Source organism: Onthophagus taurus, chromosome 10 (genome assembly GCF_036711975.1).
Source record: "Onthophagus taurus isolate NC chromosome 10, IU_Otau_3.0, whole genome shotgun sequence".
In the NCBI taxonomy this organism is placed as follows: Eukaryota; Metazoa; Arthropoda; class Insecta; order Coleoptera; family Scarabaeidae; genus Onthophagus; species Onthophagus taurus.
In genome coordinates, this window is record NC_091975.1 from 4,242,034 (window position 1) to 4,269,206 (window position 27,173).

The following is a 27,173-nucleotide window of genomic DNA, read 5'->3' on the forward strand; positions in this document are numbered from 1 at the left end:
GTAGACACGGAGGTCTCCTCACCAACAAACTTTCGGCGAAACGAGCCGCATTACGAGTTCGAGAACTTTAATATACTGCGTATAGCCCGCGCCAAAATAATATTTACTCACTTCGGTAACCGGATGGCCGAACTTGCCTGGAATAATATTTGCGCGCAATTCCGCGCATTACAAGAGCCCCGCGAGCGAAAATGCCGACATCGGAAATTGTAATTGGAGTCGAAACGTATTATTCTTGCTTCTTGTTTACACGGCGAAGTTGACAGACGACGATTCTCGGTCTCGGCTTATAGCATTTCGTTTCGAAACTTTCAGTAGTAAGCTTCTTTCGTAAGTGAAAACAGTGTAAAATATTGTGAGTGAAAATTCGGTGATATAGGAAGTCGATTACAAAGTATAAGGGGTGAAAGTTGATGGATTTACGGGTTGACCAAAACCGGGTAACTTCGCGACGTTCCATTTAGGTTCACAAAGGACCCTTTAGCCAGTCTGTCGCCCCCGTACATTAAAAGTTTCGACGTCAAACCAGCTTTTGACCTACAAAACGTTTTTCGGGATTCGCGATTGGAACGTTTGGTGAACAAGTCAAGGGAAACACACGATTGTCAAACACTCGAAACGTCCAAATATTCGGGCCATGTCCGAATTGTAGAGCCAATAATGCAAAAAGCCCAAGAGCTTTCACAACGGACCGATTGTTCGTCGTCGAATACACAAAAAAAGAGGTGGGAAAGCTTTTAAACAAATTGCCAGTTTCATTTTGGTGTGCTCCGGGAAGCGGTGAACAATATATCAGCAAATATAACATTTTTAGCAAAACAACTGGTCCCTTGAGGACAATTATCTAAATTACCTATGAGCGGGCAACCCAGGGATTCACACAAGCTTTCATAAATATGATTTACTGCAGTGTCGTGTACGGTATCGGGAACTCTTTTTGTGGTGACACCATCAAAAAGCTTTTTATTTATACGTTTTCCTTAATCTTTGTTCAAATTGAGCAATTTGGCCTTTGAAAGCAGAGTAAACACTTAAACGGCTTAACGTAAATTTCAAAATCAAACAAAGTCCGCATGGAAATGAGCCCACAAAGACAAGAGACGCCCCTTTCTTTTACTCAAGACTTGAAAGGGGGCTTATAAAGGGGGCGACATCGAGATTCCGCCGATTCCCATGTCGACGATTTCGTAAAGGGAAAATCCGGTAATGTGTACAAATGGGTCGATCCGGTGTTAAAAGAGCGGTCTCGTCTTTGGGATTAGGGAGACGTATTAAATTAAACATGCGTCGCGAAGTTGCCACCTCCACCGGTACACAATTATTTAGTTTCCCGGTAGACTGTCAAACTAGTTTAATTTCAGTGAAGTTCCGGCGCCCTCTGACCGCGCCAATATGCAAATAAGTTGCTGGCAACTTCAAATTTATGTGTGTTGTTACCATAGAAGGGCTCACCCGTTTCCCCCATGCATGCGTTATCGGGTACCATTAAAAAAAAATCTAACCAATTAGATTCAAGTTACATTTCAATTAATGATCATTTTTTTTTGCTTTTTTTTAGGATATTAACGTTTTGTTATCTGGCGGCTTTCAATTGGTGGCTACTTTTATGTCCGGCTACATTATCGCATGATTGGCAAATGGGGTCTATACCATTGGTGACGTCCTTAACTGACTCAAGAAATATTGTGACGTTTCTTTTCTTGGGGGTAGCACTTCTTTTGGCGACTCGTTCCCTCATCGATTTTGAGGTAAGTAAATAATCAACTTTGCAAACTTTACATTTTTATTCTAAAATAAATTATTATGCGAACGGATTGAAAGTATTTTGAAAACTTCTTAAAGCATTAGTCCACCATTCAGCTGCTGTTCCAATCGTTTCTTCAACGGGTTTTCTTAACGAAATAATGGGTCCTGGATGGATAAGTCCTTCTGGAGGACAATACATTATGTTCAATTTTTTAACGTCATTTTCTCCGAAACCTTGTCTTTGACCCATTTTAATCCGACTACCATCTTGTCGCATCTAAAATATAAATTAATATTTTTATAAATAAAGCAAGAATATTTATATTCCTAATAATTTCACCAGTTCTTCAATCATTTTAGGGGTTATCGTTGGTTTTTTCCCGTAATCTTTACTAAAAGCGTACATTGAGTAATGCATTACACTCCCAAAATCGTACGGAATTCCGAAATTTGTAACATCCTCTTCGTTTGATCTTTCAAAATTAATCATTCGAGCGGGATTGATGTTGTCGTTCATTATCGCAATATGTTGATCTCGATCGATTCTTGTATGTTCGTGTTTTATCCCTAAAGCGTGCATTAATTCATGTATTGCCGTTCCCCTTCTTTTTGTGCTTAAACAACCAGGATGTTGCAAATTTAACTCTTGTTTTCCCCCTTGTCTACCCAAAGAAGACCAACATCCGGTAAATCCATTAGTAATGTATAAATAATCGTGGTCGAAAGGTTCTTTTGGCCGAAATCTTCAAATTTATTATTTACTCCCCAAAAAGAAATGATTAATAATGATCATACCTAACGCACGTAAGCATATGATATTGATTAATTGCCCATTCTAAAAGATCCAAACCTTCATCATTGTATGGCCCAGCAATTACAAACGGTACTATTCCATAAGGCCATCGAAGGCTTTCGTTTCTCGTAATACTCCTTAAGTTGGTGGTGGTCGTGATAATATCCCCTTGGAAGTAATTTCCAAGTTCGTCCGGATTAACTTCCCAAGAATCGTTCCAACTATTTATAACGGATCCCGAACGAAGATTCGGTTCCGATTCGAATTCTTCTTCTGTAGTAACAGGAAAGGATTTGGTAATATAAACCCATAACCCGAGAACAAAAAGAAAAACTCCCAAGTAGTTCATAACGTTAAAATGTTCGTCTTAAAGAAAAAATGACGCGGATAACAAGTCGTAAAAATTAAATAGACGATTGTTTTGTGTTTTCTTATCTTTATGGTAGAATAACATTTAACGGCTCGGACATGCTGTTATTATTATAATAGTTGGTTATTATTCATTTTGATGGTTGAAGAAAAAGGAGGAAGTAGGTATGATGGATGAAAGGAGAGAAACATTCTCGTCTAATCGGAGATGGAATCGGTATCATATGGTTTCTAAAAGTGGACCGGGCATAAGACCAATCGATCGAGAAGAGCTGAGATTGGAAAAGGAACTAGAAATGTAGCGGAAACCACAGCAACTGGAACCGATTCAATTTCTGCCAACATAATGGGGATTCAGGTTTGAATTCCCACAGCGGAATTAATTAAGAACGAGCATATATTTATTTTATATCTTTAACTCTGGTTTTTGAACGGAAACTATGCTATTGTTATCTTCGTCATAAAATCACTAGGTCCTCATTTGCATTTAGATTAATAAGTTCGCAGTTCGTCTCGTTGATAATTTCCGAACACGCGACAGTTGAGAGTCTGAGCAAATATTAATGGAAACGTCGTGATATTTAACGAAAATATTGTTCCATTTTAATTACGTACGAGGGGAAATAGGAATTTTAATTGATGATAAACAAGTCAGATGGGGAAGGTCGAAGAACGGTCGGAAAACATCCTCTTCAGATTGTGTTTATTCTATCGTAGTATTTTATTCGTAATTAAATTGCTTTATTATATTAAAACTGATGTGCATATTACAGAAAACATTTCAAGCATTATATTAAGCGTTATCAAACACACTATTCGTAAAGAATCTTTATAAAATCACAATAAATCTAACAAATCATTATCAACACTTATAAACAAAATTGTGAGCTTTTCAGTAAAAAAAGCTACATTTTAAAACATATTTTAGTTTTTGAGATATCACTTCTTAAATACAATCATGTTTTTACTCATTTTTTAGAGAAAACGTTTTTTTCGATCATCTTCATAAAATCATAATAAATCGGGGATTTAACAAATTTTAGTAAAATTATCAACACTTATAAATAAATTTGCGATCTTTTCAATGAAGTAAGTTACATTTTAAAATACATTTAAGTTTTTGAGATATTCACTTTTAAACAGAATGATATTCTTTTTTTAATTAATCCTTAATAACAGCAAGGTTTAATAGATATTTTTGATCTAGTTTTCATTAAAATAAGTTCATTTCAAAAATTTGGTTTCATCCTTAAATTTACCTGAAATGTGATGAAATGCATGACGAGTATCCTTTGTGCAGTTATTTTCGGGTTTGCGAGTTACGAGGACGCAAACATTTTGCCCACGGGGCGGAAGTTAATGCTCTGCAATTCCTCTTTGGCCCAATGCCATTCGCACATTTCCTGAATTCATGAAAAAAGAAACCCGCGGAAAATTCATTTGGGTGGGGAAGTTTAGAGAAAAATCAATACGTATTCGAAACTCAACTAAACCAAAGCATTATATGATGACATATTAAGTTCTATTCGCTTTATAATGTAAATGGAAATTCGATATTAAGTTTTACTCGAGAACATATCGCTAGATTTAGAGAAAGTCTCGTCTTGTAATCTTGTTGATTGATATCTACTGCAAGCAAGTCATAATCTAAACAATCTAGTTGTCTTAGTACTAAGATTAATAACGTAGCTACGTTAGACGATGACACTTGCTAACTGGCAAAGTTTAATTTGTCATAGGAAATCCAGATCTTAATTACTGTCTCCTGTTTTAGGTGCAAAGGCACGTGCCATTGGTTCTGGGATGTCTCTTGCTCATCGTTCCTTTCATGCCAGCGACCAATTTGGTGGTAACGGTGGGCTTCGTGGTCGCAGAAAGAGTCCTCTATATACCGAGGTGAGAATACCTTTGATAATTATCCTTGCATATCTCGTAACTTGTGTTTACAGCACCGGCTGCATCTTGCTCACCGCCTACGGACTCCAATTGATGTGGAATGCGTACAATAAGTACCGTCAAGTGATACAATGCCTCATTGTGTTGCTGTTAACAACGAGCTGCCTTCGCGTCGTCATCAGGAACAAGGACTGGAGATCTCGAGAGTCCCTTTTGAGGTAATTATCCACTTAGTCATTTCGGTCGAACGAAAATTCAATACTGACCACGAAAAGAATTCATTGAATTTGCTTTGTCAATCAAGTTTCGAGGATATACATTCAATAATTTAACAAGAGCACGCAGGGAAGACCTGTGGTCCGCGCCAATTTCAACACACTATCGAAAATTGGATTTTAATGAATTAATTAAGCCGGCCCAGAAGGGCTCGATTAAAACCGCTTTATATTCAAGTACCATTAATTTTAAAAGTGCCCTCCGCGCGTCGGTCCGCTAATTGCTACGACCGTTTTAAATATTCCATTGTGTGGCCTCCGCGCAGGACCTAACCAAGGACACAAAGGACAACGCGAAATTGTAACTTTTACGCGCCCTTCTACTACCGTCGACTCCCATCTGCAGCCTTTCCCCTTTTTTTCCTTTGTCTTAACTGTTTCTTTTATTATCACTTCTTGTCTATTTCTATTATTTACAGAGCCGGACTTGCTACACTGCCTCACAATGCCAAAATGCATTATAACTTTGGAAATTTTCTTCGAGATTCTGATATGCATGAATTAGCCAAAACCCATTATAGGGCTGCATTAACGTAAGTGTTTAATTTAATTGTAATCTCTAAATAATAATAATAATTTTGTTGTAGGTTATGGCCGACTTATGCTAGTGCTCATAACAATTTAGGAACTTTAATTGAAAGAACTGAAGAAGCTGAGCAACATTTTTTGTTAGCTATAAGATATTCATCGAAACACGTCAATGCTCATTATAATTTGGGGCAACTATACAGGTAAGGAAACTACCACACCCCACTTAAATAAACAAATCGATTTAAGTTGGTATTACAGGGTTCTAGAATCCTGTTTGAAACGTTTAATTCGGAATTAAAAGATGGCGCTTTAATATTTTTTTATTTTTTTTAGAAAATCTAATAGATCATATGAATCGGAGGCTATGTTAAAGAAATGTATTCTTTTGGATCCTAAATTTACAGCAGCTTATATTGAGTTAGCACGACTTTGTGGGCCAAATGATCCTGGTGTTGGGACGCTACTAAAAAGAGTTGTGCAGATAAATCCGAACGATCCAAAGTACAAAACGATGTATGCTCATTGGCATCTAGGAAAAAGGAATAGAATTCAAGCTTTGAAGTATTACTGGAAAGCTTTAGCTGTTTCACCAACGTACACTGAAGCTATGATGGGAGCAGCGCGAGTTTTAAGGAAATTTGGTGATTATGGAAGACTATTTCAGTTGGTTACAAGGTGGCAAATAGTTCAAAGAGTTTCCAAAGGCCAAACAATATCAAGACCTCACCTCTACCTTTACGAGTGGCAACTAAAAAATGAATTGAGTAATAAAGCCAAAGCGTACGATAATTGTCCACAATCTTGTATTAAACCGACTTATATTAGTAAATGGAATAATATTTCGTGTAATAGGACTAAACATAGATATTTTCCAATTAGTAGACAGTGTAGATTGATCAAGAGGATTCAAAAGTACAGATCGACCACTCCATTCATGCTGCATCACATATTGGATACAGTTTAGTAAGTGATATCACCAAGAAAAAGGAGAAATATCAGTATTATAGACGATCATGTGCAATACAATGTAAGCTGGAGGAACAAATAACAGATACATCAAGGAATTGATGAACTTTTACCGTTGTTTATAGATTCTTATATGATCTAAATGGATTGAAATGAAAACAAAAATTAAATGGAATATATGAGAAATTGAATAAAAAGTGTCTATAAACAATGCTTCTACGTTTTGAGCTCTCAAAACAGGGTGAACGGAAATGTAAATAACCGTTTTAAAAGTATTTTTCTATTGTACAAGAAATTAAACAATGCGTTAACGTAAACTGTTTGTAACAAAGGGAGTTGGTTTGCTTAAGCATGCGCTAAAATGAATCAGTTCAGGTCTATGTATTGAATCCAGATGAAATTGTGATATAATAAGTTAAAAAATATGATGATGTAGACTTGTAAATAACGTATTATTAGCTGTAAAGAAATCTCCCTCTTATTATTTTATTACTATAATTTATTTAGATAATGATAATAAGAACAAAAAATAAATAAACTAAGGGAACTGTAAAGAACTCAATACAGGTGAAAGATCAACGAACCAAAGAACCAGTTGGCTCGAAAACTTACTTATTTTATTATATCCTAGTACCTATTGTATGAGGCAGTATTATTATAAAAAGGCATTTTTAAGAGTATAACGTAAGTAGCTTCTACCACAATTATTAAAAATAATAAAAAAAACAAAGTAGAATAAGGTGAAAACAATAATACCTGTTTAATATTTCATTTCTTTTTTTGTTAGAAGTAGAAAAGGGGTTGTTTTCGAGAGGTAAAAATAATTTGGAGGGGCCAGTTAAAAATACTTTGTATACCATGTAGCATGTACGATTCGTTAGAGTTGGGGCGTTTTCGTTTTTACTCTCGGTACATAAACAAAATAATATAATGTATAGTTTTTTGATAATAACTAATAAAAGCGATTTTCAAGAAAACTTTATTATACTTTATTAAAAGCACTGTCTGTTTTTGCTTACGCAAATCAACCCGCATAATTCAACCTTAGTCTCATAGATGGCCACTCGCAAACGAATTTCGTTTACACACCAAGTAGCCAAATACAACCCTAAAGAACTCAATCCAATCACAAAGGTAGCCAACCAACGTAACCTAATCAAAACCAATTGCAATGCGTGCTATCACAATCACAAAGGAACTCAATTACTAAATAACCCGACTCTAATGCAATTCCAACTCAAAGGAGAGCAATAAAACTACAAAGTAACTCAACCACAAAGTTATCTAATTCCAAAAATATATTTTATTACTAAAAATATTCAAAAATGTGTAAATCCACTCCTGCACAAGAAGTAATTTACGAAATAATTAGCAATTACCTTTAAAAAAAATTTAATTCCATAAAGCATTGAAATTAAACGCTTAATAGAATTAAATTAACTGACACACTTTGGTCGTTTCAACACAACTCGCGCACACAAAAAAAAGGGTTATGGTGGCGAAGGAATTTCTCTACAAAATGAAAGTTCCACGATTACTTAGTTTACTTCCCGATTTTACATCCGGATTTCGTTCGCTACGCTATTTAAAGGGAGAATGTATAAAGATACGAATCAGTCAATTCGTTATTTAGTGCAGTTTGAGACAAAATGAAGTTACCGTGGTGGGTTATCTTTATAGTTTTTGTTGTTATAATTCAGCGTGTGAATTGCGAAGAAGAAAAAGGCGATGAGCAAAAAGATTTAGAAAGTTTAAATAACCAAGAGATTAATAATAATAAAAAAGATGAACAAAGTGATGAAAAGAAACTGGAAGAAGACGTAAATCATAGTAAATTAGAAAATTATAAAAAGAAACAAGCTGAAAGTGATAAAGTGAAACAAGAAAATTTTGAAGAAAAGGAAGGTCATAAAAGAGGGCATCACACGAAAGGTTATCACAATAGTTTTTTTAAAGATGAAGTGCTCACCGAAAGAAAAATATTTGAATATCCACAAATAAAAAGTGTTTCAACCAGAAAGAAACAAAAAATTACTAGAAGAAAATATAAAGTGAAATCAAATCCAAGAAAAAACGATTTAAGTAGAAGTAGTAGCAATAAGATTAATAAGAAATCGAAAAAGAAGCGAAAAAATTCAAGGAGTAAACAAAAACCAATAAGATATACAAGAACCTAAAGTTAACATTTTTAAAAGAATATATATCTAGATATTAAGTTGTTGTAAATTATTTTATAAATAAAACCCAATAATTATTCTCTGACCATTATTTATTTTATCATGTCGTATGTTATACTTTAAACCATGCACACTAATTTTCACCTTGTTATTACTTCTTTTTAGGGAAATGTGGTGTTGTTACATAAGTTTTTACAGATGTTTCAGTTGGATGGGGTTCAATTACTGGTCTTTGATTAGTTCCAAGATAACTACAATAAGGAATTTCATAAACCAATTTCATTCCAATCTTTTCACAAATTTTTGCACTGAATTAAAAAAGATAAAAATAATAGTTATTTATATTACAAGTGGGCTAGAAACATAATCACACGAGTACTGTAATTATGCTATGTGTGATATACAACATTTTATCTACGACTGCTAAAAATTACTTAAAAATCAATTTCTCTATCTATTTTAACATTTATAAAAATATTTTGAAATGATTGTTGACAATTTTGAATTAATGTCAGTTTCAATAACATGTTACTCATCTGGAATAAGTGTTTCGAAATGTAAAAACATAACAATTAATGTTTATAGTAAATAGTATTGTTTCTCTTTAAATAGGTAGCACTTTTTCTTTTGTATTGTTGCTGGTTTCAATAAATTAACTCTGTTCTGATTGGGCTAAAAATGCGTTACGTAATGAAATCAGTGCGGTAATGAACTTCATTACGTAACTCAAATCACCTCAAATGAGTGTAGTAATGATGACTTAGTAATGTTCCAAGCAGTCGTAGATAAAATCAATTAATAAATTTATTATTTAATAAAATAAATATATTAATTTATTAACAAGTTATAAATCCGGAAACAATTTTGATTGTGTTGTTTGCCTTACCGGCTGTTTCCTATTATTTATTTTCTATTAAATCGATAACCGTTAATATCGATGTAGCGGTCGTATTTATTGCTTTTCCTGTTAATAAAATAAAATTTTTTATAAAACTGTTTTAAATGCTTACGTTTTTGCGGTACTCGCATCAACCCTTATACAAGTAAACCCACAATCAGCACCAGTTTCTATTGATTTTTTAATTAATTGGCTAGCTAAACCCTTATTTCTTTCATCGGGTAAAACGAATAGATGGGATATCTCAAAAATTTTTCTCGTACATGTTAAATTCCAAAGATTTGGCGCTCTTTGGATGTACGCCCAAAATTGAAATAATTGTCGCATTTTTTGATTGCTTAAAGTGCACGCAAACTTGTCCATAACGTCGGGATCCCATGGACAAGCTCCGCAATTAATGGCTCCTCCAACGATGCAACCGTCGTATTTACACTTTGCAATTAAACTTAAACCTTGTGATAATTCCCGTACAATTTCTTCTTCTAAAACGCTGTTCGGCATCTTTCCGACTCCAAGACATCTAACGATTGGTTCATCTCGAAAATAACTGTCGTACATTACATCGACAATTTCTGAGTAGTTATGTTTATCTGGTCTGATGATGATGTAAGAATTACTTTGTGTTTCGCCTTTTTTGTGTGCTGATCTTGTAGCAACCGTTTGAACGGTTTTCGTTCCCAAACCAAGAAGATGTTTAACTGTGAACTTGGTAATCAGTGCCATGGCGTGACTTGAAATTTTGATGAGCAGGTTTGTTCCAGGATGTCAGAGACTGTTTTGTTGAGACTTTGAGGATCAAATCATGGCCTGAAATGGATCATTGTTGATTCTTGAACATTTTGACGGTTGTTGATGTTGACAAACAAAGAATGACATTTCTAGGATAAAAAAAATCTAGGTAGAACTTGTTTCTCAAAACATTTATTAATAATATTTTTTTAATTTCATTTTGTTCTGGTTTATCTAACTTTCACTCGGTCTTTTCATCGGAAATAAAGAAAATAAAATTATCTGAAAAAGAAAGGTCAACTTTCTCTTAAAATTGCATAACTTCATAAAGAGAAAGGTGTATTAACTCACAAAATTAAGTCATTTCGGAGACATCTTTTAAATTATTTTTCTTAATCATTACAAGTTCAATAGCAAGGAAGTAATTTTTAGAAAACTATTAGGAGAAGACCTCTAATTTCGAGTAAACAAAATTTCTCTTGTGCAAGCTTATATAACCGTTAAAACCGCAGCCTTTTAGATTAGAATATGGTTGTTGTGTCACGGTTTAAGCAAAAAACGATTTAGTTACACCGCCTTTTATATTTAAAAGACCATTGAACGGATAATGTCTTTTCATTTACACTGAAAACTTATACAAACATGGTCTCTAAATTCACGTTATTAGTATTGATCGTTACTTTAATAAGTTTAGCGACTACTTTTCCTGTTGAAAACAAAGATCAAAATAATAAGAAAGAGGTGGAAGAAAAAGATCAAGAGAAAAAGCAAGAAGATAAACCAAAAGTGCAACAAAAATCATGTAAGTAAAGTATTTTTTTGATCAAATTTGGGGGTAATAATTATTATTTGTAGATAAATACTCATATTATCGCGAATATGGAGATCCTGATGAAGGTGATAAAAACGATAAAGGATTTATGAGAAAAACTGATGAAGGAGGAAGTAAAGGATACAAACACTTTGATAGCTTTGAGAAGAAAGGTGGTGATAAATATGAATTTCATGACCACAAAGAATTTAGAGAAGTAAAAGATGATGAACAAGACTCTGATAAAGAGGAAGAGCAAAAAGGTGGTAAGAAGGAATAAGATATATTTATAAGATGTTTTGTTATTATTTTTTTATATTGTTATTTTCTTTAATCTTGCCATTATATTGTTTTTAACAAATCTATGTTGCTTTATTTGTTTCTTATATCCTTAAAGTTCTCTTTTTGCTTTTGTGTTAACAAATATCCATTTTCTTATTAATCCTAAGTCTTTAGGATCATTTTAATTTGATTTTATAAAAAACCGAAAAATTTAAGGCTCTAGTTTCTAAGGTTTAGGTTAAGGCGTTTTAAAAAGAACACTTTTAACAATAATTCAAAGTACAGCTCGTATCTTGACATCCCGAAATAAATTCAGAATGATTTTTTGAATGCAAGCTTAATTATGACAATTTTACTAAAAACTTATAGGTTAGAGTTCCACAGTTTAAGCTATATATCTCAAAATTTTTCTCATTAACCTTAATGGTTTATATATATCATTTTAAAAAGGAAATTTTTAACTTTAATTATTGATATAAATGATATCTGTGTGTCTGGAAATCAGCCCAGAATGATTTATTAAAAAATCATTGGTTTTATTAAAAAAGAATAACTTTAGAGTTCCAGTTTGTAAGCTGTATCTTCAAAGTTTCTTAATCAATTTTAATCAGCTATATATCGTTTTAAAGAGAGAAACTTTTAGCATTAATTCAAAGTATAGCTCGTATCATTACGCTGAGAAATTAGTTTAAATCAATTTTTTTAGCTGTATCGGTTAAAACTCCAATTTGCAAGGTTGTTTTAAAACTTTTTTGGATGGAATCTGCTTTAAAGTAGAATATTGAGTCATATATCTTCTTAAAGCCAGAGGATTGAGCATTAATTTGATGTAACAGTCACTTAATAATTGTTAATTATTATTTTTAGATGGGGATAACATGGAAGTAGCAGAAAGTAAAAACTACCTTAGTTTTGCACACGACTGGGATGAGTAAGCTAATTTTTAATTCCTTTCTATTAAAATGTTACTTAATTTTCTTATTATCAAGTTAAGTAAACTGATAAGTAATACAAAGTACAAACTTCGTAACGCTACACGTGCTTCATAAATAATTAAGGAATTCTTAATAATACATTTATTTTAGTGACCACGCAATACCACATTTTGATATTGATTGGGAACATTTCTTCGATCATCACGACCATGGAGATGTTAGTCACGATCATGAAGCTCATCCAGATCATGATGAACATACACATGATGTTATAGAACATGATGATGTCCCAAAACACGATGCTGCAGATCACGATCATCAAATACCACATTTTGATATTGATTGGGATCACTTTTTTGATCATGATCAAGGAGAAATTCCTAAAGATCATGAATCTCCTACAGATCATATTAATTATTCAGATCATGATGATCATTCGGCTCATGATGTTCCTCCACAAGATAATCAAGACAATAACAATACAAAAAAAGATGAGGAAGATCATCACGATATTGAATTTGATTCCGATCCAACATTTGATCATATACCCGAAGATGATCCAACTCAAGATCATGACCACGACCATCATTAGTAAATAAATATTGTTAATTGATAAGAAAAAACAATAAAGAAAATTGCCAACTTAGTTGTAATTGAAATCTTATTTGAACAAGTTTAGTAAATATTGATAGAACGATAAGAAAAAACTTTTTATTTCCAAATGGGCAACTAGAATAGTAGTTCATTAATCAGTACCGTTCTAAACACAATTAGATGTAACTGTCAACATATAAACAATTCTGATATTATTTTTTTGCAACGAATCGTATCTTAGTACGTGAGCCGTTATCGCTTATTGTCTCTCTACTTTTCGACTTGCAAACAACCTCTACCAACATTTTAACACGTATCATTATCTAGATAATCTCATTACGTTTTCGATCACTATCGAAAGAAATAAACTGAAAAACAATGAAAATCGCAAATTGTTATTAATAATTAGATTATCTTTCGGGGTAAGGATAAAATATAATCCCTTTGTCTTTAGAAACAGAATCATTTCGCGCGGTTAATCCAACGAGAATGCCCGGAAGTGATATTAAAAAAGTTGAAGTCGAAGACGATGAATATGAAACTTATTTTACCCGACAAAGGGTTGTTATTCCAGATGACGATAAGGTAACGATTAATTAATTTAAATTTTTATTATTAAATTTTTTGATTCAGCCCGGATTTAGTTTTCGAAAACTTTGGGCATTCTCCGGTCCCGGATTATTGATGTCTATCGCTTATTTGGACCCCGGAAATATCGAAAGTGATCTTCAATCGGGAACTATCGCGGGATATAAATTATTATGGGTACTTTTAAGCGCAACCGTTTTAGGATTGGTGGCTCAAACTTTAGCAACAAGATTAGGTAAGTTAATAATGATGTGGTAAAAGCGGTTTAAAAAGTAGTACTTTGAAGGTGTTACAACGGGGTTACATTTAGCTGAGATGTGTCATCGTCAATACAAAAAATTTCCGCGGCTTTTAGTGTGGATAATGGTTGAAATCGCTGTAATCGGTTCTGATATGCAAGAAGTCATTGGAACTGGAATTGCGATTTATTTACTTTCAAATAAAGTGTAATTTTTTTTTAATTATTTTAATTTTAATTTATTCTAATTTTATTTTTTTTAATTAGAATTCCTTTATGGGCTGGTTGTATAATAACAATCATAGACACCTTCACATTCTTATTCTTAGACAAATACGGGCTTAGAAAATTAGAACTTTTCTTTGCATTTTTAATATCAGTAATGGGAATAACTTTTGGTTATGAATACATCGTAGCTGCACCAAGTCAAGGATCAGTTGTACAAGGAATGTTCTTTCCTTGGTGTAAAGATTGCAATTCCGACGCTCTTTTGCAAGCCGTTGGAATAGTAGGGGCTGTAATTATGCCTCACAATTTGTATTTGCACTCAGCTTTAGTGAAATCGAGGGAAGTCGACAGAAAGAAGCCGGAAAAAATTAAAGAGGCTAATTTTTATTATTTAATTGAAAGTAGTATTGCTTTATTGATCAGTTTTGTTATCAACGTTTTTGTGGTTTCCGTTTTTGCTTACGGACTTCATCACAAAACTAATACAGAAATGGTAAGATTTAAAAAATTTATTAAACTGCATGTAATAAATTAATATTTGATGCGATTTTAATAAATTCCAGTTGGATAGTTGCGAAATAAATGGTATTGATGCTTTCGATGTTTTTCCGGTGAGTTTAAATAAACTTTATTTACAAACTAATAAATCTAAATAAATTTCGTTTTAGAATAACACTGAATATGTAAACGCCGATCTTTATAAAGGTGGAATTTTCTTGGGGTGTACTTTCGGTTCGGCCGCTCTTTACATTTGGGCCGTTGGGATTTTAGCAGCTGGTCAAAGTTCAACTATGACGGGAACATATGCCGGACAATTCGCTATGGAAGGTTTCTTAAATTTAAAATGGGCCAGATGGAAGAGAGTGTTGTTCACTAGAACTATAGCTATTATTCCAACGTTCTTTACTGCTTTCTTTAGCACCATCGAGGATTTAACGGATATGAATGATATATTAAATGCCGTTATGAGTTTGCAATTACCATTCGCTGTTATTCCTACGATAGCTTTTACGAGTAATCCCAAAATTATGGGCAAATTCACCAATGGAATGTAAGTAAATTAGTTTTAATTTTAAACAATTTATGTATTAAATTAAATTTGTTTATTATTTTTAGAGTTTTAAAAATCGTTGCGTTCTTATTATCAGCCGCTGTAATTTCGATTAACATTTATTTCGTTTATTCAACTGTGGAAGAAATGGACCTTAACGCTGGAGCATTATCAGGCGTGCTTATAGTAGCTGTTTTATACGTAATGTTAGTTATATATTTAATAATTCATTTAACAGCATCGATAAATATAAACACAATCGGCCAAAAACCCTTCATAAAAAAATATTTCTTAGTTGATAGCGATCATAACTTGGAATTAAAGATATAATTAAATATTTCAAACATTTTTTTTTAATGTTAAAAATCGAAACATTACGAAGGAATGGTGTGCGTCCAGGGACTTTTAATGCAAATTAGCATCCTCATAACGGTGTCCTCTCCTGAATATTAATGCGTCAGATGCATCTCTCGGCTTATGAGCGCCATTAATTTTTATGAAAGCGTTCCTCGCGGACTCAGAGAGGTAAAAATCTCCGGACTAACTAACCGGAGTGAGATCCATCACCAAGTGTCATACTCCGGGTAAAACGCCTTGATTAATAGCTGGTACAACTTGCACAATTATCCTTCTAAACCCAGGTCGTGAGCTCTCTTTAACAATTATCCTGTTATTAATCGATTTTTGTAACGTTGAATAGTTGAGCTTTCTGAAAGGAAAGGTGATTGTGAAAAAGAAAGATGAACAGGTGACTCAGTTAATTGTTGTATTCAAACTATAAATGTACTTGATTTATTTGCAGAAGCAGTATTCAAGTAACTATTTAAGTTAAATCTTTCCTCTTGAATTTGTCCTATAATCAAGATTTCCCAGCAGATTCAGTCTTAATCGTTCCATCTTTATTAGGGGCGAAGTACTTGATTTATACAATGTTTTAACAAAATTAATTTTTTATTTAAGTCATATCTTTTGTCAGATTGTGTATAATTAGATGGCACATATCTTTGTGCCACAAACATTAAAAATCGGAAAAAAAATAATAAATATTCTATGAAGATTGATATTTAATTTAAACATAAGATCATCGTTCCATGTTAATTATTGACGAAGTTATCTACCAATATTTGAAAATTGGTTGATTTTGACAATGTTTTAATAAAATTAATTTTAGTTGCATTTATTTAAAAATTTATATCTTTTGTGTATAAAAATCTTGTAAATCAACAACTTTTCTACTTTATCCATTGTTATAGATAGGCTACTTAACTAAATCATCTCGTATAAGTCAATAACCTCGTGCCTTTTGGGTTCCAAATAATTCGATAAAATTCGGTAGAAAGGAACCTTTTTCGTGGTTGGACTACAGGATTAATATATACCCCTTGGGAATGGTAACACGTCCCTACAATCCCTACACGTACAACTCTAGACGTTGGAAGGATATCGTGTAACAAAACCGGAAAATATTTTACGGGGATAAATCCAACAAAACATGACGGTTCCTTACACAAATTGAAAGTGAGATATAAAAGGGAATAATATAACTAGATCTTACTAGATGTTTTAATCTTCCAAAAATCTTATTACGTCAAGGACAACAGGAAGGGAAAACGTTTTAATTATTACCTGAGCTATACTTAGCAGGAAATTAGAACTCAATTATTTACAGCTTAAACGCTTCCATTCGCAAGTCGTTATCACGAGATAAAGTAGCACTTAAACAGGATCTTAATATTAATAAGCTGTGTAGTTTAGATCGTTTAAACTTCAAAGAGAAAAAATATATTTTCCGTAATAAATAACTTCCAACAATAACACTAATTTTAACATTGACGTTTGAAACACAATCAATCAACTTGAAAGCCTTTTTTGCTTTTAAAAGGGCCAAAGAAAACTTCTACGACGGGATTTTCTATAAGAACCGGAAAGAGGGTCCGACGAAGACCAATTTAAAAATTTAAAAGTGAGGGTACCACTATTTATTATCGAATTTTCAATAAAACTGGGATCTTCACCTGACTGCAACGCGTTATCTCTAATTGGATCGATAATCAGATGTCTACGGCGATATCTGTTATATGGTACCAGTGGGTTTTCCATTTCCAGTTGAAAGATCAAAGGATCTTCTCTCCATTGAGACGCGGATTTCTGTTTCAATGCCTGCGACTTCCCTTCTTGTGTAATTTAACCGGTTTCTCAAGAGATAAACCATTTTGTTCTTATCAATTCTCTTGTTCGTTATTTTTAGATTTAAATTGAATAAATTGTTAGTTTAATATTGGTTAATTTTGACAATCTCAAAAATAATGAAGAAACGAAATTCATTAGAAATATTCTATTGATCTTTCATTTAAGTCTAATAAGTTCCATCTTAATTAGGGACGAAGTCATCAACTTTTGAAAATTGATTGATTTTCGTGGAAAAATAATACAAAACAACTTTTAATAACTCAATTGTGATAAAGGGATCGTTGGCCGTCGTCAGATTTCGCACAAAATCGTAGTGTCGTAGTCCATGAACGTTGAAAGGGCCAGTTTCAACCTGACGGTCGTCGAGCGTGTTTCAGATGCTCACGTGGGCGACGATCGCGCAAACGACCGGAAGCAGGATCATGCGCGTTTTCGGGTGATCCCTTTGAATTGCGCGCGCGTTAGGGTTAACAACTATCGCTGGAGCGTCCCAGAGAAGAACGACAATTTAAACCGCTACAGAACGTAAGTCTTCCGCACGGTTGCTAATTATCCTTTGTAGCAGGAAATGTGTAATTAAGGCGGACGGCAAATACTTTCGGCCTGTACTTGATCTTGCAGGGTAATTACTATGTGTTTTAGGTCCGAAATACGGTAAATGGTTGAAATAACAGTAATTACTGGAAATTTTAATTAAGAAACGTACAATTTTTAATTAAAAACAGAAGGGGCTTTTTTGAATTTCGTTATAAAAATTATATTTGCGCTCGTGTACGGTGGAATTCGGGGAAGATAAGAATCCTCTTTAAAATCCAAGCTCTTTTTCGAGTCGTCCCTATTCTAAAAGAGCCCTCCTTTCGCGGATCTCGAGATTCTCGGTCGAGAAATGCACAGTCGTAATAAAAATAGCGTCGGGTCTTTTGTTGGTTTGAGAACGTGTCGGAACAAGCCGGGTTCGCGTATCTTTCTACGCTAATGCCTTGTCTTTCACAATATGCCTCTCAACCAAGAACGAACTCGCTAAAAGCGTCATAGAGAAAATACGACGACACACGACACGTAGAAATACTTTTTGACGTGTTAAAACTTTGATTTCTTTCTTAACTTTAAAAGAAAATTAATTTAACTTAATAAATGTTGCTTGCCAAGAATTTTTTGTTTGAACGATGCATCATCGTTGTTATGAGATGTACAAAAAATACTAATTAATCCCTGAAATGGCCGTGTAAAACCATGTTACTTTTTCAGTTGAATAGATGGTTGGTAGGTAACACACCTGAGCCTTGGATAAAAATTCAGAGCACGGTGATAACGCAAGTAGTTTGTTCCCATTGCACTAATGGCGTTGGGTCTCGCCGACAAACAATGAACCTGTATGACGCTCTTAACACGTCCGTAACAATAATTTCTAGGGGGCAATTTATATGCAACATTTTTTGCAACAAAAACTTGACACAACGTTAACGCGCGGTCGCGCTCTGCGAAGTTAATTTAACTTTAAAATGCGCGTTTTGCCTGCGCGCGGACGTGTTTATTCGAAAAGTTTCGAAAAGTTGTGCCAGACAATGCCTACGGTGCCGTTATTCAACACGCAACTTGCTCGGGATATATTTCAACAGGATGCATGGCTTCTCCGCTTAAAAAGGACTATTCGAAAAGGAGCCGAACCAAAAAGTTTATAAAACTTAAATCCGATGCGGAGCAACCGGAACTTTTAAACTAATCATTTTTGTTTTACTTTTCTAAAATTCGTTTCTTTTCTAATTCATTTTCAAGGATGAAAAAGGATGGGAAATTTGCTTGCTTTGTGTCGATTGTTGCAGGTATAGGGCGAAGTCAAACAAACTGTGGCGCCACACGGTGGGTTAAATCAATAAAACCGTATTGACGGCCGTTCTTTATATAGAAATCCCAGGATTTTGGCACCACCTATTTATTTTACCTGTTGATGAAAACTCTATAGCTTAAAAAAACTTATTGTGTAAAGATTTTAAAAATAAAATTACTTTAACTTTACTGAAATTTATTTGACAAGGTTATCAACGTTCAACATCAAGATTCAACTCTCAAATCTTTAGATCTGTAATTCTGCTCAATTGAATGACTACTCATCAAAGACCACCATTTTCCCCCAAACCTCTAGGCCTTACCGTTATCGAGATACAGCCGCTCCGTACCCTTAACGGGACACCTGTATAGAAGACTGACTAAAGTTACCTGTTCGTTTGGCTTAGTAAGATAAGTAAGATATGTGATACTTATACAATTCTTAATATCTCTAATAATTATAATCCGCGATATCGTGCAACATCGTCCCTCCCTTTCTCATTGCTATTCTGGATTCTCGCAACAACATCACTTAGCAATCCTGTTCACATGACATCTTTCTATACTGTACATAATCAAAAATATTGCTCAATACAATTCTGGTCATACAACATTTTGTTCATTATCATTCTTGATAATATCATCCTAACTGGCCTGCTTCAAAAACATCTTTGATATCAAATTTGGCGGTGATTATCACTGTCTTGGTCCACAGTAGTCCTTAACATTATGCCTGGCATTCTCTAACACTGGCTCAACTTTTGTCATCATCTTCTTCATCCTATCTCAAAACCTCACTATATCGATATTGTCTGTCTTCAATATTGTCAACGCTGCTCTGATCTCCCCCAACATCTTTTCCATCATATATTTACACCTCAATTCCTGTATAGCTGTTGATACTTTTGATCAGGAAATTGAGACTGAATGTTTATTATTTTGTGCATTAAAAGATTTAGTAGTACTTGAAACTTAATTATTAATTTTCGTTTAGATTAATATGAAATATATAATATAAAAAGCGTAACATGTAACAATCCTCAAGTGAACTGGTACGAATTTAATCCGACGACTTGCTGAGGATTCGTCCAAAATGAAATGTAAATAAAGTGGCTCTTCGGCTTTTATGAATAATACATGAAATTCGGCGGTGGATTTTTTCCACCACCGTTCGCTGTTTTCATTAATCCTGGCTGGCGATACGGGATGCGTCCGGACAAAAGTACGTTCGAATAAAAGGTGAGAGAGTTCGGATAAGCGTTGGAAAGTTTGTGGATTATTGTTTCGGCCGTGCTCTCTCTCGGCATTGTAAATTTCGATGTTCCGTGTAAATCTGAACCGTTGACAGGTACGTAAGCGCTCTATCGTTGCACGCTACAGAACATTGATGACCGGGCTTTATCCCGGATGAATGCTATCGAACAGTTTGTGAAATTTAGTTACAAGGAAGAAACCTTATTGATTCATTTAAATCCTATTTGGTTTTATTGGCGATTACCTTCGTGACACTAAAAAAAGTACGTGGTAAATGTCGACCTAAAGGGGTTGCTGGTGTTGAATAGGTTATGGTGGGGAGAAATGGGGTCATAGGGAGGCCATCTGAATATAAATATCGTTCGGCATGTCAACTGCCAGAGGCACGCGAATACCACCCGCTCTATAAGAGAAAATCATACGAAGGGTTCTGCGAAAATTGTATTTTGTTCCAAAGAGATAATTCCGCTTGTACTGAACTTTTCTTCGAATCTCGGCTTTGTCTACTTTTCCGGTTCTTGTAAATCCTCGCCGTAACAATACACATGTAATTTTCGTTGTTATTGAGATATAAAAGAAAACTTTCCATAAAACTCTTTCATATTCAACCCGTAACACCAATACCGATATTTCGGTTGTTTTAGGCAAAGTAAACGTGAGTTCTGAATAGGGTCACTTTTGAAAGAAAATATTCGGGTCGAATCTTTTTTTTTGTGTTAAATGTGAGGTCGCTTAATAAAAACACGGTCTACGTTTTATCACTTCCGTCAGCAGTAAATTTTTCCGTCTACCCTCGTTAGATATTTTAACGCTTTATAACCACAGAATGTGTGAAATTATACTAAAGAGAAAATCCAATTCGTTTTGATTTAGATTTAACTAGAATCTCACCCTACAACTAAACATATTAGCGAAACGACGTTGCAGTTTGAAACAATAGTCACGTAATTAGCGGGTCCCCAAAACTGCGCCCCAAGGGTCAACTGGCTCCTGCCTAGGAATAATTAGAGTGAATACATTATAAGTCCTTACGGAGTTAACCCAGAAAGTTGTTAAGAGAAACTTTAGAATGGACCTTTCCTCTTACAAAATTAAAATTTCGCAATATTTACGCTTTTCCCGTCAATTCTAGAAAGTTATTTTCGGTGTAGGTGTGTATTGTTGGCGAACATTTCATTTTGAAAAGCTTCGTGTAAACGTAACCTCCCTACTTTCCGTAATTAAAACATAAGCAGGGCAGGGCGTCGCGACGGTGCTATTCGCGATCGAAAGCGCGCGCCATCCTCCGAGTTGCAAACTGAATTATAAACCGGACCGAAAGTTTAATTAAATTAACTTCACCCCTCTCCTACTTCTCACCAGTTTTCGTCGTCTCTCTTACACCCGTTCGCGGTAAATTTAAAATGGGCACCGTTGCCACGATTAGGACGCATTCTAATTAAGGCTCAGTTGCATAGGTGAGCCTACGAGGCTCAATGCATTTCTTGTACCGTCTCGAGTCACAGAATTTAATTAAAACCACATAAAGTTTTAATTGACAATGGAGTGTCTCTCCTTATTCAGTCGTCATTTCGCCTAATTGATTATCTCCTGGCGTTCGGACGCTCTGCAAATTATGCGTATGCACGGTTTGGTCGTCTCATAAACACATTATCCTGGTCAGACGTGGTCCTGGATTATAATAAGGGAGCACACACTGCGTCCGTGATGTATCAATTGTGAGTTATGTGTGCAATTTGCCCGCTGAGAAGGCCGTGATACACCACTGGTCACCGCTATTTGGGATAATGTTCGCTTTGTATACGCCATGGGAAATGGGAAACGGTTAAACTAATTAGTTGCTTCGAGTTTGACGATCGAATCGATAGTTATCCAAACTCTCGATACTTTGTGTAACAATGTAATCGAATAATCAAATAAATAATACTTCAGTCTCTTGTTAGTTACTATTATATTTCCTTAGAACCGAGCAACCAATATTTCCTTCCATCGTGTTACCTTTCATCTTTGACCACAAATCCATTTCATTGGAGTTTTAAAAATACCTGATTGGACTGCACACGAATCGATTTTCACCTTCTTTTTTCCTTTTTACTGAAATCTCCGGAAGCGTGTACGCACTTTGAGGAATGATTGCTTTCAAATTTCCAACTTCGAAACCGCATTGGATTATATGGAAAAGAAATAACTTGTGGAACTACTCCGGATCTGGCAAATAGTATCGCACTTCTATGCGATATTTCAAAATCATATTATTGCAATGTAATAACTTTCCTTACCAATCTTTCTGAAACAATTTTATCAAGTTATATAGCAGTTTTGACGACCCAAATAATTACCAGACATTCACACTTTATTGTGTTATTCCTTTGTTGTAATACGCGATTACAGCACAACAGAATCCTTACCATGGTAACATGATTATCATTTAAATGTCTTCAAAATGCCACCAGATATCACAGCAACTTTATAGTAGAAACATACACATACACAAAAAAAAGGTGGAGAAATAACCCAAAGAAAATATTGTATCAAATCATAAAAACTTAAATACGAATGAACATGTTATGATTGTAAACTGGCGAGAACTTGACCTACATCGTAGCTTGACGTAATTAGGAAAGGACAGAGCCCAGAGAACCTGCTATCTGCAACCAGGAATAATTCGTGTACGAGATCCAACAGTGTTGCCTCATTTGAATTGCCACCGTGTTCACATCAGAAGTGGCTTTCCATGCAAATGTTACGCAAACCCCAATTACAATGTAAGCTGAACGCCTGTAATAAAAATGGCACCAACGATTCCTTCAACAAACCTTATCGACACAGTTCTACCTTAAACGTATGCTAATTAAAACTTTATAAAGCGACGTTTTTTTTTCTGGAAAATTCTCGCACGCGAAATGGTCGATTGAAGGACATCGCTATAGAGTATCGATCGGGTAAAGAAGAAAAAGCAAAGAGGAAATAACCAATTTTCCGGCAATTTCGGCGGAAATTGTTGCCCTCTTTCGGCTGGGGTCGTAAAGGAATCTCCACATGTTTTATTCAAGGTGTGCCCTCGAGAAGCGGGAACTTTCAAATAAGGCGCGTTTAAAACTTTCGTCATAACGGCGATGCGGTGTCGTGATACTTCGTAAACGATCGAAGAAACATCAGAAGAATCGTGGAAAAATCGGCCGTGGAAAGGATAATAGTTGTTTCAAATCAAAGTAACGTTATTTTAGTTATAACGTTACCTGAGCGAAGGTTCTTCTCTTAAAATCTAATCACTCCAGTCGGAAAAGGTCCCATACATCTGGCTGGATAATATCCCCTTCTCGTTGAAAGAAGCTTCGAAAGAGGTCGTCCCATCCGTCTCGAGGAGAAAAGCGGGTGCCCATTTTTACCGTTAAATCTCGTTACTTCGATAACAAGGCGCACGGGACCTTAGAAGAGGTTTTCTTTATCCCGTGCACCTTCAATTGCGACCGCCAAATAAAATTAGGGCATAAATTATACTTAATCATAAGATGCGAGTTCCCGGAGTTTCCGTGCTCCGGATTCAATCCCGTGAAGGAGTAGCGGACCGAACCATTCCAAACACGTAATTTCCTTCATTTTAACCAACATAATGTTCAAGGTGTACGCGCGTTTGCATGCGCAAACACGTCGTAAATCTGGAGCGCATATGCATAGCGTGTGTCTTATGTCGCACTGTTCCGGAATCGATAGTTCCATCAGAGATATTTCGAACCAATTATGTTCCTGACTTGGACACGATCCAAAAGAGACCGGGACATCAATACCCATTATTTCACCCTTCGACCCGGGGTTGCTTTGACGATTTTTTGTGCCATCGACAGTTTTCCCCTGTTTTCCTTTTGCCGGGTATCGTATAAAGGCGTCGATGTGCGCTAATGGTGAAAGGGTCTGTCATTTCGGCGACTGATAGAAAAATGGCTCCCAGTTACAAGCAGTTGGACATCAAAGCAAAACGGATTTCGGACAAATAATTCGCCGAGTACGAAAAAAGATTACACTAAAATGAAAACGACGAAGACTTTTCGACAAAGGACGCCGCCGTGAACATGTAAATGTCACGTGGGAGTTGGGCAAATAAAGAAAAAGTACGGAGTTTAGGGCGTCATCTATCACCCGGTTCGATCGGATGAGGGATATTCCACCCGACTACTGATGGAGGTAAATCTCTCTACGTAAAGTCACCTAAATTTTCCTTTAGATGTTCAAATTGAATCGCAGATCTTTATCTACATAAATCTTCCACATCATTTAACAAAATTGTACAATTTCAATTGTCCTAAATTTTCTTTACTTAATTGGCACGTGTCATGTCATAAACTACAAACGAAAGCTGAGTCATTCCCTGAACAAAAGAAAGACCGTCCAATTTTCGTGAACCCTCCGATTTGTTTCCCCACATTCTCCATCTCTTCTATAAAAACCTGGACAAGTGCGTAGTTAGTGAGGCCTTTCGACCCTCCTCTCCATCGAAGGGTCTCGAATAATTGTATTCGATGGCTATTGGTACCATACCGCGTGTACATGGCGTGCTAGTTTAACGATCTTTTTTACTGAAAAGATGAAGTTAAAGTGGAAGACGTTATTCGACGGTCTTCACGGACGCATGTTCAAACACGCCCCGTTGTTAACAAACCGACGCGCGTCTACCCGCAGATTAATTAATGTATGAAGTTCGCGAACTACGACGTATTGTGCAAAATGTAGAAGCTGCATTGCCGAAGGCTGCGGCTTTTGTTTGTTTTATATCTTGTATGTTAATAACGTGAGGTTTTAATGAAATAAAATACGACTTAAAAATAGTGTAATTACATTTGACCTTTCATTTATATAGCGCTTTTATGTGGTTGATTATGATATTGATGGCATTGAAGTCGGAAGTCAGTGTAATGCAAAACATCAATAACCGGCCGCTGACAAAGATGATCCTCTCTCCGCACTAAAACAATTTGCCCGGACTGCACATTAGGTCCAATGCACATAATTAGGGCAATTGAACGATCGGGGTTGCGTCCGAGGGCATGAAAAGCGATTAATTACTACGGAAATCATGCGCTCGCAATGCGGGTTGCATCGTAAGTTTCCGTTAAACTAACGCAGTGAATCGGTTATATCTTGCTTACATCGTTCGACGAGGCGCAGAACACGGTGGAAATGTGTAACAGCGTGTCAGGAAAGATAGGTTGGAATCAAAGTCTAAGTTTCCCGAACTTAGAAAGATTAATCGCCGACGATTTGGAGCGTGAGGATAGTTTTGCAGAAGGGGTCGGTTTAAAGTTAGATTGGCGTGCCAAGAAGAGGTCCCAGATAAATAACGCGAGTGTTGAAACGAAGAGTTCCCGACGAGGGACTACCTTAACATTGCTCTGGAAATGTTTTAGTGGCCGTAATTATAGTCGACCCGTCATATTTCACTCGTGTTTCGCGTTTTGCCGAAAATTACCAGCATAAATCACGTGGGGTCGAGCTACGTCAGTCAGAAGAGCGATACAACACGGGTAGAAATTGTGCATCGCTGAAACTGTATTCACTGTAAGCTCGGTTTCAAGCGGAACTAAGCTTTTTTGCGGCTCAAAACTTTCCTACCGCGTCGGTTTGTACCGAACAGGATAAAAAAAAACAAATATAAACAAATAATATACGAAGCGATACAAAATTGATTGAAATCTTGGTTTTCAATTAACACTTGTCTGACTTTCCAAGGCACTCTCAGCCAGTTTACTGCTGTTAATGGAAGCGCCGAGATCCGACACGCAGATAAATAATTGACAATTTTATTGGCCCTCCAATTACTCCGACTTGGACGCCGTTCCCGGCAGTTTATAAAGTTAAATTGAACCGCCGTTTGAGTGATAAAACGAATTTTACATCCCCCGATTTCAATTCAAGACGTACGGCAACAATGACAACCCCATCTTACGAAAACATCAACATCCCCACCTGATTTGCATTTATTTTTAATTAACCATTCCCCTTTTATGTAAATTTTGTGGGATGTATATGTATACAATGACAAGATCCATTTATCTAAAAGCCTCGAAAACAATTTTTGATGAGAACTTATTTCCGTTACGATGATGGTGCTGTTACACTATAAACAAGTGAGTAACTCCTGAAGGGCCCCATTAGACCATGAAAACCGACTGCAATAAAGCACAGGAACGTGCGGCGCCACCGACGCCATATTGTGTGCAGCGTCCCGGGCGGCAGATACGTTTGAATTGTGTATGGTACCGTACCTTGTAAATTATTATGCGGCCGGAACTAATGTTAAATGCGTGCGTTTCATTAACGGCCCGAGTCATGTGCAGATGATCCGGTATAATTATTAGGTGCCCAGTAGCAACCCTCGGATTAATACCCTTTAATCACGTTAATAAACTTCGTGTTTACCTCAAAACTGTTCAACTTAATATGATTTTACATTTGGTTGAACTCCAAGAAAAATACGTCTATTTTGAACGAAATTTAGATCAATATCTACTATATGACGTACAATTTTTTGATGTGATGAATTCTTGAATGGAATAATGGGGGAATCATAATTGATTTTTGTGAGTGTAACTAATGAACTTAACTGAACTACTAAGTTCATTATAATCATGTGACCGATGTAGTTCAACTTTCTGTACAACACTATGTGAAAGAAAACTTTCTGCTTCTCCGTTTGATGAGAGATGAAACGGTGCGATCCTAAGATCAGACGTCTACCTCGAAAGTTCCCTTAAAATATGCATAGATTCATTGTTATTAACAAAAACAATTTTGGTACTG

At 35.4% G+C, this 27,173-nt stretch overlaps 7 protein-coding genes across 9 annotated transcripts in view; 5 read left to right on the plus strand and 2 right to left on the minus strand.

Moving 5' to 3' along the window:
- The window catches only part of LOC111428467 (protein O-mannosyl-transferase TMTC1-like), a 97,469-nt gene extending 89,911 nt beyond the window's left edge, over positions 1-7,558 (plus strand). For all 3 annotated transcript variants that reach the window (XM_023063992.2, XM_023063994.2, XM_023063993.2), the window contains 6 exons: positions 1,559-1,748; positions 4,683-4,804; positions 4,858-5,022; positions 5,499-5,612; positions 5,667-5,810; positions 5,944-7,558. In XM_023063992.2, coding sequence (XP_022919760.1) covers positions 1,559-1,748; positions 4,683-4,804; positions 4,858-5,022; positions 5,499-5,612; positions 5,667-5,810; positions 5,944-6,574 — 1,366 coding nt within the window. In that variant the 3' untranslated portion in view covers positions 6,575-7,558. The remainder of the gene's footprint in view (positions 1-1,558; positions 1,749-4,682; positions 4,805-4,857; positions 5,023-5,498; positions 5,613-5,666; positions 5,811-5,943) is intronic.
- Positions 1,778-2,937, minus strand: LOC139431448 (hatching enzyme 1.2-like). The gene is made up of 3 exons (XM_071199187.1): positions 2,542-2,937; positions 2,087-2,489; positions 1,778-2,023 (listed from the first exon to the last, which is right to left on the minus strand). Exons 1-3 carry the CDS (start codon positions 2,886-2,888, stop codon positions 1,802-1,804), a joined length of 972 nt encoding a protein of 323 aa, XP_071055288.1. The 5' UTR covers positions 2,889-2,937; the 3' UTR covers positions 1,778-1,801.
- A 667-nt stretch (positions 7,559-8,225) lies between the features above and the next one.
- On the plus strand, positions 8,226-8,753 carry LOC139431496 (uncharacterized). The gene has a single exon (XM_071199366.1). The coding sequence runs from the start codon at positions 8,226-8,228 to the stop codon at positions 8,751-8,753; it is 528 nt and encodes a 175-aa protein (XP_071055467.1).
- A 74-nt stretch (positions 8,754-8,827) lies between these two features.
- Positions 8,828-10,510, minus strand: LOC111428485 (uncharacterized). Its single transcript, XM_023064022.2, has 2 exons — positions 9,764-10,510; positions 8,828-9,061 (listed from the first exon to the last, which is right to left on the minus strand). The coding sequence occupies exons 1-2, from the start codon at positions 10,372-10,374 to the stop codon at positions 8,905-8,907; spliced, it is 768 nt and encodes a 255-aa protein (XP_022919790.1). The 5' UTR covers positions 10,375-10,510; the 3' UTR covers positions 8,828-8,904.
- A 12-nt stretch (positions 10,511-10,522) lies between these two features.
- On the plus strand, positions 10,523-13,013 carry LOC111428230 (RNA polymerase-associated protein LEO1-like). Its single transcript, XM_023063670.2, has 4 exons — positions 10,523-11,182; positions 11,236-11,457; positions 12,341-12,404; positions 12,559-13,013. Exons 1-4 carry the CDS (start codon positions 11,023-11,025, stop codon positions 12,998-13,000), a joined length of 888 nt encoding a protein of 295 aa, XP_022919438.2. The 5' UTR covers positions 10,523-11,022; the 3' UTR covers positions 13,001-13,013.
- A 124-nt stretch (positions 13,014-13,137) lies between these two features.
- Positions 13,138-16,148, plus strand: LOC111428469 (protein Malvolio-like). Its single transcript, XM_023063996.2, has 7 exons — positions 13,138-13,587; positions 13,636-13,825; positions 13,877-14,036; positions 14,096-14,549; positions 14,620-14,667; positions 14,725-15,107; positions 15,173-16,148. The coding sequence occupies exons 1-7, from the start codon at positions 13,492-13,494 to the stop codon at positions 15,435-15,437; spliced, it is 1,596 nt and encodes a 531-aa protein (XP_022919764.2). The 5' UTR covers positions 13,138-13,491; the 3' UTR covers positions 15,438-16,148.
- A 1,556-nt stretch (positions 16,149-17,704) lies between these two features.
- The window catches only part of LOC111428465 (FAT atypical cadherin kugelei), a 107,321-nt gene continuing 97,852 nt past the window's right edge, over positions 17,705-27,173 (plus strand). The window contains exon 1 of the mRNA XM_071199189.1: positions 17,705-17,822. The gene's annotated coding sequence lies outside the window, so the exon portion shown is untranslated. The remainder of the gene's footprint in view (positions 17,823-27,173) is intronic.

Bases quoted from the DNA above. Each gene is read 5' to 3' on its own strand.
- LOC139431448 (XM_071199187.1), bottom strand. From the start codon at position 2,888: ATGAACTACTTGGGAGTTTTTCTTTTTGTTCTCGGGTTATGGGTTTAT. The intron at 2,490-2,541 runs GTATGATCATTA...ATAAATTTGAAG, and splicing joins CATATGCTTACGTGCGTTAG to ATTTCGGCCAAAAGAACCTT. The intron at 2,024-2,086 runs GTGAAATTATTA...TTTATATTTTAG, and splicing joins CTAAAATGATTGAAGAACTG to ATGCGACAAGATGGTAGTCG.
- LOC139431496 (XM_071199366.1), top strand. From the start codon at position 8,226: ATGAAGTTACCGTGGTGGGTTATCTTTATAGTTTTTGTTGTTATAATT.
- LOC111428485 (XM_023064022.2), bottom strand. From the start codon at position 10,374: ATGGCACTGATTACCAAGTTCACAGTTAAACATCTTCTTGGTTTGGGA. The intron at 9,062-9,763 runs GTAAGCATTTAA...TTTTTAATTCAG, and splicing joins GATGCGAGTACCGCAAAAAC to TGCAAAAATTTGTGAAAAGA.
- LOC111428230 (XM_023063670.2), top strand. From the start codon at position 11,023: ATGGTCTCTAAATTCACGTTATTAGTATTGATCGTTACTTTAATAAGT. The intron at 11,183-11,235 runs GTAAGTAAAGTA...TATTATTTGTAG, and splicing joins AAAAGTGCAACAAAAATCAT to ATAAATACTCATATTATCGC. The intron at 11,458-12,340 runs GTAAGAAGGAAT...TATTATTTTTAG, and splicing joins AGAGGAAGAGCAAAAAGGTG to ATGGGGATAACATGGAAGTA.
- LOC111428469 (XM_023063996.2), top strand. From the start codon at position 13,492: ATGCCCGGAAGTGATATTAAAAAAGTTGAAGTCGAAGACGATGAATAT. The intron at 13,826-13,876 runs GTAAGTTAATAA...AGTACTTTGAAG, and splicing joins AACTTTAGCAACAAGATTAG to GTGTTACAACGGGGTTACAT. The intron at 14,668-14,724 runs GTGAGTTTAAAT...ATTTCGTTTTAG, and splicing joins ATGCTTTCGATGTTTTTCCG to AATAACACTGAATATGTAAA.